General features: G+C 47.5%; 1 protein-coding gene across 2 annotated transcripts in view; it reads right to left on the bottom strand.

Moving 5' to 3' along the window:
- CCAR1 (cell division cycle and apoptosis regulator 1) overlaps positions 1-4,829 on the bottom strand; it is a 111,369-nt gene extending 106,540 nt beyond the window's left edge. The window contains exons 1-2 of one of the 2 annotated variants that reach the window (XM_068257674.1): positions 4,710-4,829; positions 4,572-4,617 (exon numbers count right to left, since the gene is read on the bottom strand). In XM_068257674.1, the coding sequence (XP_068113775.1) occupies positions 4,572-4,578 (7 nt within the window). In that variant the 5' untranslated portion in view covers positions 4,579-4,617; positions 4,710-4,829. The remainder of the gene's footprint in view (positions 1-4,571; positions 4,618-4,709) is intronic. The other variant, XM_068257675.1, reaches the window with a different exon arrangement.
- Between the last annotated feature and the right edge of the window lie 8,258 nt (positions 4,830-13,087).

Raw genomic sequence — 13,087 nt, 5'->3', positions numbered from 1 at the left:
CGTCTGGCCGCGTGCAATTAAATGCAGCAGAATTGCAGCAGTCAATGGGCGGCGGCGGAACGCGACATGCCAAATCTGAGCACGGCTGCGCTCAGATTTCACTCCATGGGGGGGGCAGCCTGTTAGTGCCTGTGCGGTGCAGGAGAGCAGCTGACAGGCTGTGTATTTACCGCTTGTCAGCTGCCCGTGTGGAAGGGGCCCTAATACTAGGAACAAACTATGAGACTTCTGGCAGATCGATTATTTTCAACATGTCCGATCATTTTCTGTTCACTTCAATACCGTAGGCAATTGATGGGAAAATGCTCAGAAATAAGATCGGACATGTTGGAAATATTCGATCTGACAGAAAGGCCCCATTCACACTAGAGCGTTTTGCCGGCGATTTCGGCAAACTGCTCAAGCACTAGCGCTTTTTAAAGCGCTAATGCTATAATACCCTATGAGCCCGTTCTTACTTAGGCGACTTGCATTAATTGTCGGCGATTAATGCAAATCGCCAAACGTAAACGCGTAGCCTGCACCATTTTCAGGCGATTTCCCGGCAATCGCATTTCAGTGCTATAGAAGCGCTAAACGCGATCGCAGAAAAATCGCTGCAGTGTCCAGTGATTTTTCCGCATGAAGTCGCAGAAAAAAAAAAAACACTCCCACAAATCGCCGCTAGTAATTGCAGGCGTTTTGCGCTTTTAAGTGTTTATGGGCCCTAAATCTGCCAGAAAATCTCATAGTGTGTACCTAGCGTTAGTGTCTAAACCCAGGTTAGTGAATTTGTAGCTGGCTGCAATACAGATTTATGCAGTTGTGATGACAACTGAAACCAAGGCCGGTTCGCTCATGAAGCACGGTGAAACATCTGCATCAGGCACAGAGATTACAGGGGCAGCATGTTTGTACTGTGTGTACCTTCCTGAGGAAGAATGGAGTGGCTGAGGGTGAGCAGTGTGTTTGTCACAGACTCACTGTGTGTTGAGATGCAGTATGTCATGTTAGCACAATAAATGAAGCAGAGGAAATTGTCGGGTGCTGTGCGATCATTCCACATCGGGGAGAGGCGAATCCTCACAAGTTTTCCTCGGGCCGCGGAAAGTCTAGAACCATCCCTGACTGCAACTGCAATAGGAGACTTGCACCAGCTATTACAACCCTATTCCACTAAAAAAAATAATCAGAACAAATATACTGCAAAGTGATTTTTCTATGATTTACACAACATTGTTGTTCTTTCTGGTGCAATTTTAATAGTTCAACTAAAAACAGAGCTGCCAATTACAGCAAAAAAAAAAAAAAAAAAAAAAAAAAAAAAAAAAACAGGCATTGTTCCTCTCATCTCCTTACAGCTTTTGTCGTCATTCAGCCTCTGCCATTTATGAATACATTTGGAAAACGGATGAATTGTCCAATTATAGGGCAAGCATAGAACTGCTTTGTTTTAAAAACAAAGGCAAGTTTACAGTTACAACAACAATTCAAGCATGCTAGCAGAATATGCAGCGAAACTGGCTCTGCAGAGCTAATGGACAAGTTCATGGCGGTTACATATGAGTGCTAAACATTCGTTGTTAGAGGCAACGTTTGTGATCATCACACGCAAAACTCGAACACACGATACAGCTGTCCTACGACAAGTGTGCGCTATTGTTTCGCACTGTTCTGCCTCCTGCCAGACACCATTTGCTAGCTCTTGAGGCCCCTTTCACACTGGTGTGTTGAGTTACCCCGTTTAGCCGCAGTGAATGAAAGTCTATGGTTCAGTAAACTGGTCGGCGTTCGCGTTGTGGCGCACATGCGTGGGAGCACTTTTTCAGGACGCCTCCTTGTAATACGAATTTTTGCCACAGGAAATGAGTGTTAGAGAGACTCTTTTAGGCTTTCATTAGCATATATGCATCCCATTACAGCGCATTAGCGCAGGTATCTGGGAAGGCTTTTTTGGCATTGCTTTCAGATAGTCCGATCTCACCTCAGCAAAAATGCTGTTTCTAGTGTGAACCCGGCCTCACTCATCCCTCCCACCTCTCTGTAGAGCAGAGCAGGTTGCGTGGCTACAGCTGAGCAGCATGTCTGTACAGTGCTTGTGTGCTGTTGCCGTAATAATTACTAAATCGATCATGGAGGATGAAATCACGTTGGGCATGACAGGCTTTCCTTCCATTGGGTCCTATGAAAGTCATATCACTAGTTAGAACTTGTAGATGCAGATTCACATACCCAGTAAAGTCAATAGGCCGGTTTCCATAGGTCAGGAAATCTGTGTGGTGGACTATGCAGAAAAAGAATCTACACAGCAGAGCCATCAGAACTCGCACACTAGCCTGGCCTGTAATGTTATTAATAGGAAAATTGCATGCGTTTTCATTATGCAAATTTTCCATACGAATTCACGTACGTTGTCATGTAAAATTAGTGTAAAAAGCACACAGGCACTCACATGGTTAAATTTGCATACTTCTAAAAATACACAAAAATGCATGCGTTTTCAATTAAAATTTGCATTAACCACTTGAGGACCAGTGGCCAAACCCCCGTAAAGACCAGGCTAATTTTTACTAAAATGGCCATTACAGCTTTAAGGCCAAGCTACAGGGCCAAACACCACAGCACAGGAGTGATTCCCCCTTTTCCCCCCACCAACAGAGCTCTCTGTTGGTGGGGTCTGATGGCCCCCCGGTTTATTATTTTTTTAAATAGATATTTATGTGTGTGCTTTTGTGTTATTTTTAGGGCTCGTTTCCACTATAGCATTGCGGAATCGCCGGGAAATCACCGCAGACGAAATTGCATGCGGGTGAGATTTTGCATGCATTTTTCCCCGCGATTTCGCATAGGGTAGTAGGTATGCAATTTTAACCATGTCACTGCCTGTGTAAATTAACATTACTTCCTATGCAAAATCGCGGGAAAAAAACACATGCCAATACCGCATGCGATTTCCCTATTAAATACATTGAATGCGAATCGCATAGCGGTGTGCGAATTCTGACGGCTCTGCCGTGCAGATTTTCCCCGCACACAAAACCGCTCCGCATGACGCACAAGTGGAAACAGGCCCATCCACTTGTGTTGGCTGTGCGAATCCGCATGCGGACAACGCATGCGGATTCGCTGCAGTGGAAACGAGCCCTTAATGTTTCCTTTTTTTTTCCCCAGCAAACCCCTCCCTCCCCCCAGTCGGCCAATCCTGGCGATCGGCTGTCATAGGCTTCTGCCTATGAAAGCCGATCGCTCTCTTGTCCCCCAGGTGGCACGGCTGTCCCTAGTACAGCGCTGCTGCTGAACTACAGGTTTGTATCTCAATCTGTCAAAATCTGATTTTTTTTTTTCTGCCGACAACTGTCCTTTCCGCAAGTTGTGTACGAGATCGGCAGATATTTCAACATCATTTGTGACAACAGCGCAAGCGTGAAGAAGGAAGAAGTTAGGACTACAAATACATTTCTTGGATCTTTTGCATGGGCCAATCATTTGCATGTGTAATTCCTGGTACACACCATGCAATTTCTCGTCAGATTGATCATTTCCAACAGGTCCGATTTGACTTCCAATCATTTCTCTGATTGATTTTGTTGAGAAGTTATCGGAATATTAATCATAAAAACGATCAGAAATCTGATCGGACCTGCTAGAAATTATCGATTTGACCGCCAATCTGACAGGAAATTGCAGTGTGTACCCAACATTAAAAATGAGCAGTCATTGAAACCATCCTGGCAGCCAATAGATGCCTCATTTTCCAAAGAGAATTATCTCACGTGTGTACTCTGCTTTGGTAGAAGTGGTGCAGAAGGTACATACGGTATAGAAAAAAGACCTCGTCTGACTACTAGTATTCCTAAATCAGCACAATCTCCCTATCTCTCTGTAGCAGCCCTTCTCCATTGCAGTGACAGGTGGGCTATGCTGACTCTGATATTTGTGCCCTGGTCACCTACTAGCGTTCTCTAAGGGCAAGTAGCTAAAGAGGATCACATATACAGAGCAGCATTAAATACTGGTTCTCTTCCATCATATATAGGAGGGTTTTTCGGTCTCTTTCAGTCCCCTATAGTTTCCTTGTAGTTTGGGTCACCCCAAGCTGCTTGGTTACTGTGTTATTTGGTGAATCTACAATTATTTTAATAAAAAAAAAAAAAAGGAGGGACATGAAAGGGCATTAGGGATCGGTTGCAATAAGCAGCTACTTTGTTTCTGCTCCAGCTTTGATAAGTCAGCCCATGACAGCAGTGACATCATGTTTCCACACCTGGCAACGCCAATTAAATGAACATGATACATGTTCATACACAGGCTTATTATTCAAAGCAGCAGGATTCAGCCTGGTATACACATCCAATTTTGATTGGCCAATCACTGACCTATTTTACTACCTCCATGAGGTATACCAGCCAATATATTTTGATACTATTAACAGATTGTATAGGTAGCCTCTCCTATTACATGGTATTGGTAAAATTGGCCAATCAAAATTGCATGTGTGTGTGCACCCTTACACAGCAGCAATCCCATCAGACTGCATCCTGCAATTGTCTGATCTCATCAAAATCATTATGAATGGGTAATTCTACCTTTACCTGACATCACTCCCAAAGGACAAGCGACTCAGCAGCAATAAACCACCTATAATAACATTTAAGACAGTAATTACTCTACAGCTTAAAATATAACTATAGTCCAGCCAGCCAGACACATAAACAGTACTATGGACACACCTTCAGGTCTCTGGACATTCCTAGTGGATTATTCTCTCCTCCAGGTCTCACCCTGGAGCCGCCATCTTCTCCAGGATCTGTAGGAGGCTCTGGAGCACAATGTTTGTCTATGTAATGTTATCTCCTCCCATGCGTGGGCGGGGCTTGTGGGAAAACTCGGGCATGCTCAGAGGTACTCTCTCCACCACGTCATTATCAGCTGCCTCCTCTTCTGTATCCTCTAACCAGGAAGTGAATGAGAGATAGAGAATGAGGCTGTCATGTCTGTGTGAGCACAGCTAAGGAATCGCTGGAAGCTGAAGGGAAACAGACATCTTGTTTGCAGCAGCTCTTGATGAGGCTGGTGTGGGTCAGTGGCACCCTCAGGTTATTCTTCTTTCCTCTTCTGACACAGCCATATATTAGGGAGGCAGATGGAGAGAAACGTTACATTGATGGAAAGACACACTGGGCTGCAGAGAGAGATAAAGGTTGAGGCTCGTTCACCCTGCGTACGTTTTCTTACTTTTTTCAGCTGCGTGTGGTTTTTTAAAATCGCCCCGCACCCCCCCCCCCCCCCCCCCCCCCCGAACAGAACGCTTGTGCAATGAATGTCTATGAGAAGTGTGGGTCGTGCGGACAGCAAATCGGTGCGCGGACCATTTTCGGGGTGATTTCGTCTCGATGGAAGGTATAGGAAAAACTCACAAAATCGCTTTGTGTATCTACTGAAATCATGTTTTTAAGACTACATATTGTATTATTTTCTAGGTCAAATAGTTTACTTCCTGACTTGCGTCAGGGAGTGAATTAAAAAAACGCTCATGAAATTTGCCCTACCTCTCAAGCCCGCTGTCTGGGTGTCACCCTGGACTCCGAACTCTCCTTCACTCCTCACATCCAAAACCTCACAAAGTCTTGCAACTTCCACCTTCGTAAAATCAGTAAGATTTGCCCTTTCCTGACCTCTTTCTCTCCAAACTCCTCATCCATGCCCTCATCATTTCCCGTCTTGACTACTGTAATGCCCCACTGCAGTCCATCATGAATGCTGCAGCCAGAATTATCCACTCCTCCCATCGCTCCACCACGGCGGCTCCCCTCTGTGAATCCCTCCACTGGCTTCCTATCCAGTCTAGAATCAGATTCAAGATATTGTGTCTGACCTACAAATCTGTCCACAAAACCTGTCCAACCTACATTTCTGATCTTACTCAGAGGTACACACCTAGCCGCTCACTCCGCTCCTCCAATGAACTTCGCCTGGCCGCCCCCTGCATCACACAGTCCCATGCACGCCTCCAGGACTTCTCAAGAGCTGCTCCAACACTTTGGAACTCACTACCTCCACCCATTAGGGCAGCCCCCTCCTTCAAGAAGGCCCTCAAAACTCACCTTTTCACTCTGGCCTACCACCCCTCACAATTGCTCTAAACCCACAACGGAACTCTGGTCCCTACCTTTCGTGTCTCTACCTCTCCTTCTAGATTGTAAGCCTTTGGGCAGGGTCCTCCTCCTTTTGTGTCCTACCTCCATTACTGTAAACCCATGCTATGCATTTGAGTGAACCTAACTTGCCTAATCTCCATGCTCCATCCAGTGACTAAGTATTACCTTGTACTCATACTGTGCTGTGTGATCTGGTTTTTCTTGTATTCCTGTATTGTCTTATTGCTGTATGTCACCCCTAAATATTGTCTGTAACCTAAACTAATGTACAGCGCTCTGTAATATGTTGGTGCTTTATAAATACAATAAATAATAATGAAAAGCTACTAGAAAAGCGCTTTTAACAAAAACGCATCGCCCACCCAAGCGCCGGGAATGGAAAAAAAAAAGTTGCCTCAAAAAAAGGCCAACGTGGACGGACACGCAAACGGAACGCAATGTGAACAAGGCCATATGGAGAGGGGAAGCATAGATACATTGCGAATACATACCGATATTTAGAGAGGATGAGTGTTTTATTTAAAGTGTACCTGAGACAAGAAGTGTCTCAGGTACCGTAGTACTTACCTGGGGCTTCCTTAAAGTGAACTTCCAGACTAAAAATCTACTCAGCAGCACTGTTCCTGTTCCTGCAATGTATAAATGTGCATTTATACATTACCTGTCCTGTGTCGTGGTGCCCGTACATCTCCCACCATTCGTCTATTCGCATACACGCTGCCAGCGCATAGCACGCCAAAGTGTGAATTCACACACGCGCCATGTGGGCAGCGTGCATGTGGCTAATAGAAGAGTGATGGAAGACGGATGGGCACCGTGACACAGGACAGGTAATGTATAAACGCACATTACAGCACATTTATACATCAGGGGAACAGGGACGGGCCAGGCCGATTCCCAAGAGATGTCATGCTGAAATCGATCAGGAATCGACCTGGGGTGTATCTCTATAATCAGATTCGATTAGAGAGTGATTTGTCTCTTGGTCGAATCTGCCCATCATCGCTAGGTGTATGGCTACCTTTAGGGCCCGTTCACACTTAAAAGCGCAGAACGTTTTGCGGGAGTGATTTTCCCGCGATTAGTGCAGAAGAATCACTGGACACTGCGGCGGTTTTGGAGCGATAGCGATTAGCGTGCTATGCACGCTAATCGCGATCGCTAATCGCAGAACGCTCGTCGCCGGCAAACCACTGCATGCAGCACGGTTGCGGTTATCGGCAACCGCAGCAGTGAGAACACTGCCACTCGCTACATTGTGTAGCGGTTCTTGCAGAACCGCTAGCGGTTTGCCGTGAGCGGGAATCGCGCGATTACCGCTCAGGTGTAAACAAGCCCTTACCCTTCAAGCTCCAGTGATTACTCAGTTGCTCTCAACCACCACTCCTCCCTCCTTCATAGCAATAGGATGCCTGAAGGCTAGTGACTTGTCTGCACAGAACTCGGTCCCAAACGATCATCCAGTCCTGATCCCTGCAGGTGACATTCATCATACGTGTGTTTGTGGCTTGACTCCATCCCAGCGGTTTTAGCTACTCACCCGGCTCCGCTACTTTCTGATGCCAAGTTCACCATCTGGCCAGTCTACCTTGCTCATAATGTTGTGCCAGGGCCGAGGCAGAGGCATGAGAGGCTCCAGCCTCAGGGTGTGGTGTAGGAGGGGGTGCAGGGCAGAGGTGTGAGAGGCTCCAGCCTCAGGGCGCGGTGTAGGAGGGGGTGCAGGGCAGAGGCGTGAGAGGCTCCAGCCTCGGCGCGGTGTAGGAGGGGGAACACAACTCACTCAGCTATCATTCCCCTATTGTGTTTGAAACAGAGAGAACTAAGAAAAGGGGATGCATGGCAGTGACTGCAAGCCAGATAACTAGAGATTAAGTTGTTGGGGGCCCTGGGGTGCCTCTTACTCTAATAGCAATCAATGTGTGACGGCTGGGCTGGGAGGGATGGAGGGGCGCACTCTAGTGTCTCAGCCTTGGGTGTTGGAGGACCTTGTCCCGTCTTTGTGTTGTGCAAGCGCAGAAAACCAAGCTACTCCACATAAAAGAAAGGATGTCTTGTCTTGAATTCCGTCCGCTCTTCACTCAGCACTTTTCACACACAGGAGTGCATGTGGGGACTAGCGTCTGAGCATGCACAGCCATGCACATGTTCTTCTATTGAAATGGTTTTGAATCTCCACAAAATAGGCAAGCACTGTTCTGTGCAATGTTAGGCCCAGTGCACACCAAAACCCCTTGCAGATCTGCAAAACACTAGAGGTGTTTCTGAGCGATTCTAGGCATGTTTAGAGACGTTTTCTAAACATGCCTAGTGTTTTTGGAGCATTTTTGTGTAGCAGATTCCAAATATTGTTACAATAAAGCTCTTACTGAACAGCTTCTGTAAAAAAACGCCTGGAAACCGCTCTGATCTAGCTTTGTTCATAGCGGTTTTCCACTTTCCTATACTTTAACATTGAGGCAGAAACGCCTCAGAAATCTAAAATAAATGCTGCATCCCCTGAGTTTGCGTTTGTGGAAAAAACGAACCTCTCTGGTGTGCCCCAGCCCATTCACTTTCATTAGCCATGCGGGCTTCCCCCTGCAAGCGTTTTAAAAACCGCTTCAGAACCGCTCTGATGTGCACCAGGCCTTATTGTAGAATTCAACACAGACTTGTTTTTGATGAACTAGAGTTTGAAAATGTACAGTGTAATTTGCTTTCTTAAAACAGAAGGTATTTGCGATAAATCAGCTTAAAGTGAGCAACTGAGGTTACCCACAATGCATTCATAAGCTATAGGCTTGCTATACACCAGCGGTTGTGGATGCAAGCCGGGCTTCAGAGGCATAAAGAGATCATTTGCATATTCAGTAGTGATGCATTGTGGGTAACTACAGTTGCTCACTTACAGTTGAATGGCAAATTATACATAGCATTGCTTTGTAGTTTGAGGGCTTTTTGGCCTCTTTTAGTCCCCTATACTTTCCTGGTGGTTTTGGGTCACCCTGAGCTGCTTGGATATTCAGTCAAAATATTTGCACTAACACACAGGTGCTTGACCTGCACTTTTATTGTTTCTTGTACTTTGACCTCGCTGAAAATGTTTTGGCGAGCATATGGTGGGCAAAATACCATGAACGTCTGGACATAGGCACATGAACAAACGCCACACCGGTGCGAAACAGCTGTTGCACCGTCCTCTCACCCCCTGGTCAGCCTCCCTGATCCGTCCAAGCACAGATCCTGGAAAAGGTCAGATCTACCTACTTTGTTTTGCTATGCAATGGATTCGTATGTTGTAACCATATATTTGCCAAGGAAATAAATGCAATATCATGACCTGGATAGGGGGGCAAACTGCAACCTCCCTTTGTTTCGGTAAATAAAAGACTGCGACAACCCTTTGGATTTTAAAATTGGCCACAGCTTTTATTACCCTCACATATATCATCTGAGGCAACAAGTTTATTAATTTGTAATATAAATCAAACTTCTATTTTCTTCTACATAATATTTTCACACACATTAATAAGGAAAAGACATCGGAGTCCCCTGACAAAAGGCCGCCCAATAAAACGAGCCGCAGCGCACCCGTACCAGCCACCAGCCACAGTTATAAGAGCTCGATGGGTACACACTACTGCCGGCTCAACTTAAAACATCCACATGGGCCTTGTCAGGGGCCCCCGCCACAGCACTTCGGGGGTTGCCTCAACCCCGAATGCCCCGCCACCTGGCTAAAGCCGCCTCCAGGGCTTCCCTCAGGCCAAACAAGAAGACATTATTGCCCACCTCGTTGAGGTGCTCTCCATCTTCCCGGAAAAAGGATGCGTCCTTCTCTAGCAGTTTATGCCGGACAGAAATACCGCCTCCCCTGCAAACCACTTTTGCAACCGCTTTATTAACCTTCCATCTTGCCCTGTTGATTTTTGTGTAAGGGATTGGGGGGCGCCAGCGCAGCCTCGGGATTATTTCAGACCAAATGATCACTAGGCCTGGGAACAAACTGCTTGCTCTTAATATGAAGGCTTTTGTATCAAAGATTAGTACATCCATTGGATCCCAGCCCAGGTCGTTTCCCCCTATGTGCAGGATCAGTATGTCTGGGGGGCCCCATAAACGGGCGAGTCTGTAAAAAATTTTTATGCATCTGTCTAAAGTGAGACCCGGGGCCCCGTACCAGTGTGTCTCCACTCTATCGCTGCTCTGGCCCAGGTTCCTCCCCCTGTGGCTCTCGGTTGCTCTCCTCTCGGCCCATACCACATAGGAATGACCCATACTTTCAGCCTTCTCCCGGTCTCTCCTGCGGGATAGAGAATAAAGCATTATAATTCTGGGAAGATATATGTTTTTGGTGTTATCTACGTGCTTTTAGTGTTCCCCTTCCCCCCCCCCCCCCCCCCCGTTCCTGTTTTAGCATTCCGTGAGGTGTGGGCGGATATAAGTTTTGAACCTTCTCGACTTCCATATCCCTATCCTCATAATTGTTTCCTTACTGAGGCCCCCTTTATCCGCTTCCGTTGCTGCCCCTATGCGAAAGGAATGCGATCCATACTCATTAGCATTGCAGCCTATCCTCGTTAAACACTGTTTCAGCACCGCCACAAACTGGAACCGTGACAGGGCTGATCCGTCCTTATGCACCAACAATCCCCTTGCTTTGCTTGCCTTTGTTTGCCTGAATCTCGTAAAGCACCCTATCGGACATGAAGGGCAACCCTGTATCTCCTGGAGCTGTATTAGAGCTCCCTTCCCTAATTGGTCGGTTTTTGACTTTGGTATGATTATATGTAGCACATTCTTCACGAGATATACGTCGGAGGCCTGTATGCCCCCCGGCGTGCTCGTTCGATCACTGACCAATTCCCCTATCCGCAAAGCCCCGTAGAATGCCAGCGAGAAAGCCAGCTTGAACAGGGGTTCATGGGTGTTTCGGCAAATCGCACTGGTGCTGTCCATTAACCTCAACAGGAGGGGGATGGTTATGGGGCGTCTCGTGTCTGGCCGTTTGGGTCTCCTCCGGAACCCTTTTAATGCTTGGCGAACTATAAAACTCTTTGTAAAATCGGGCCACCCCTTCAGTTTGAATAGAAAGGCCAGGGCCGAGATAGTCTTGTTGACCTTGCCAGGTGAGTGTCCTTCGCTGAGCATTTGTCCCAGGAATGCCAGGAAGACGTCCTGGTTTGACTGCCTGGGCCTGAGTGTCCGTTCCCTACCTTCAAAGGCCGACCATCTGACCCACTCTGCCTTGTACGCCTTCCAAGTGCCTCTCGCCAGCGAATGCTCAATCCAGTCTGCCATCACGGTAACACTAGGGTCCATACGTGCGGCGGTATCTGCATTGGTTCCGTGCTCGCACGTGGCGCCAGCTCCCGGAAACGTTCCAGCTGGAAACGAGACAAAGCATCCGCTATACCATTAGCTGTACCTGGTATGTGGCATGCTCTAAACTTGATATTGTGTCGCAAGCATTGTAAGACGAAATACCTGACCAGATTGACTATTGGGGGCGAGCTGGTGGTCAGGCTGTTGACGATATTGACAACAGCCATGTTATCTGAGTTGAACACTACGAATCTGTTGGCCAAATTCCTCCCCCACAATTCGGCTGCCACTACCAGTGGGAAGAATTCCAGTAGCGCCAGGTTCCTGATGAGCGGCAGAGACGCCCACGATTCCGGCCAGGCGTGGTGACACCACTGGCCCTGGAAAAAGGCTCCAAAACCTGCGCTGCCAGCTGCATCCGTAAACAGCTGCAGTTCCTCGCTGGTCTGTGGCTCCTCTAACCACAGTGTCCTCCCATTGTACTCTTTAAGAAAGGATAACCACATCCGTATATCCGCTCTTGTCTCGGCGGTTATACGTATGAAGTGGTGCGGCCGCGCAACCCCGGCCGTCAGGAACGCAAGTCTGCGGCAAAAGATCCTGCCCATGGGCATCACCCTACATGCAAAGTTCAACTTACCTAACAGTGATTGGGTCTCCCTCAATGTCAATTTGCTAGTCCCTAATGCCGCCGTTAACTCCTGTACCAGTCCTTCCAGTTTGTCCCGCGGTAGTCGAAACTCCATCTTTGTTGTGTCGATCTCGATCCCCAGAAATCGAATTATTTCCTGTGGTCCCTCGGTTTTTTCCATGGCTAATGGTACTCCGAAGTGCCTAAAGACGCTAATCAGTGTGTCCATGACTGTGTGACACACCTCCGTCCCTGCTGGTCCGGCGCACAGGAAGTCGTCCAAATAATGGACCACCCCTTGCTGCCTGGCTTCCTTTTTGACCACCCATTCCAGAAACGTACTGAACGTTTCAAAGTAAGCGCAGGATATTGCGCAACCCATCGGGAGGCAACGATCAACATAATAGTTGCCCCCCCACTTGCAGCCCAATAGGTGCAAGCTATCCTGGTGTACTGGGAGGAGTCTGAAGGCTGATTTTATGTCAACCTTCCCCAGGAGTGCTCCCTTGCCCATTCTTCTCACCATTTTGGCCGCCTCGTCGAAGGACGTGTATGCCACTGACGTGAGATCAGGGTTGATACCGTCGTTAACTGAAGTCCCCCTGGGGTGGGACAGGTGATGTATCATCCGATACTTACCAGGCTCCTTTTTGGGGACCACGCCCAATGGTGAAACTGTAAGGAAGGAGAGAGGCGGTGTTCTGAAGGGACCCGCCATCCTGCCTAGCCTAACTTTGTCGTTCAGTTTTTTGGTGATTATGTGAGAAAATTCGATTGCAGTTTTGAGATTCCGGCACCGACTGTGTATCACGCTGGATTTTGACGGTATGCGAAAGCCTTCCGCAAACCCGTGCCTTAGTAAATCCGCGTGTTCCCTGTTTGGGTACTTATCTAGCCAGGGTAGCATCTTGTCGATGCTCACCGGCGTTTCCCCCTTTTGTACCGGGCTCGGTTGCCCGATGTGCCGCCATCCTTCCTCGCTTATAGCATTTTGCCCAGGAGTGGTTAGTTCCGC

The sequence above is a fragment of the Hyperolius riggenbachi genome, chromosome 10, assembly GCF_040937935.1.
Source record: "Hyperolius riggenbachi isolate aHypRig1 chromosome 10, aHypRig1.pri, whole genome shotgun sequence".
Classification (NCBI taxonomy): domain Eukaryota; kingdom Metazoa; phylum Chordata; class Amphibia; order Anura; family Hyperoliidae; genus Hyperolius; species Hyperolius riggenbachi.
The sequence above is the reverse complement of the archived record's forward strand: the minus strand, read 5'-3'. Positions and strand labels throughout refer to the sequence as shown.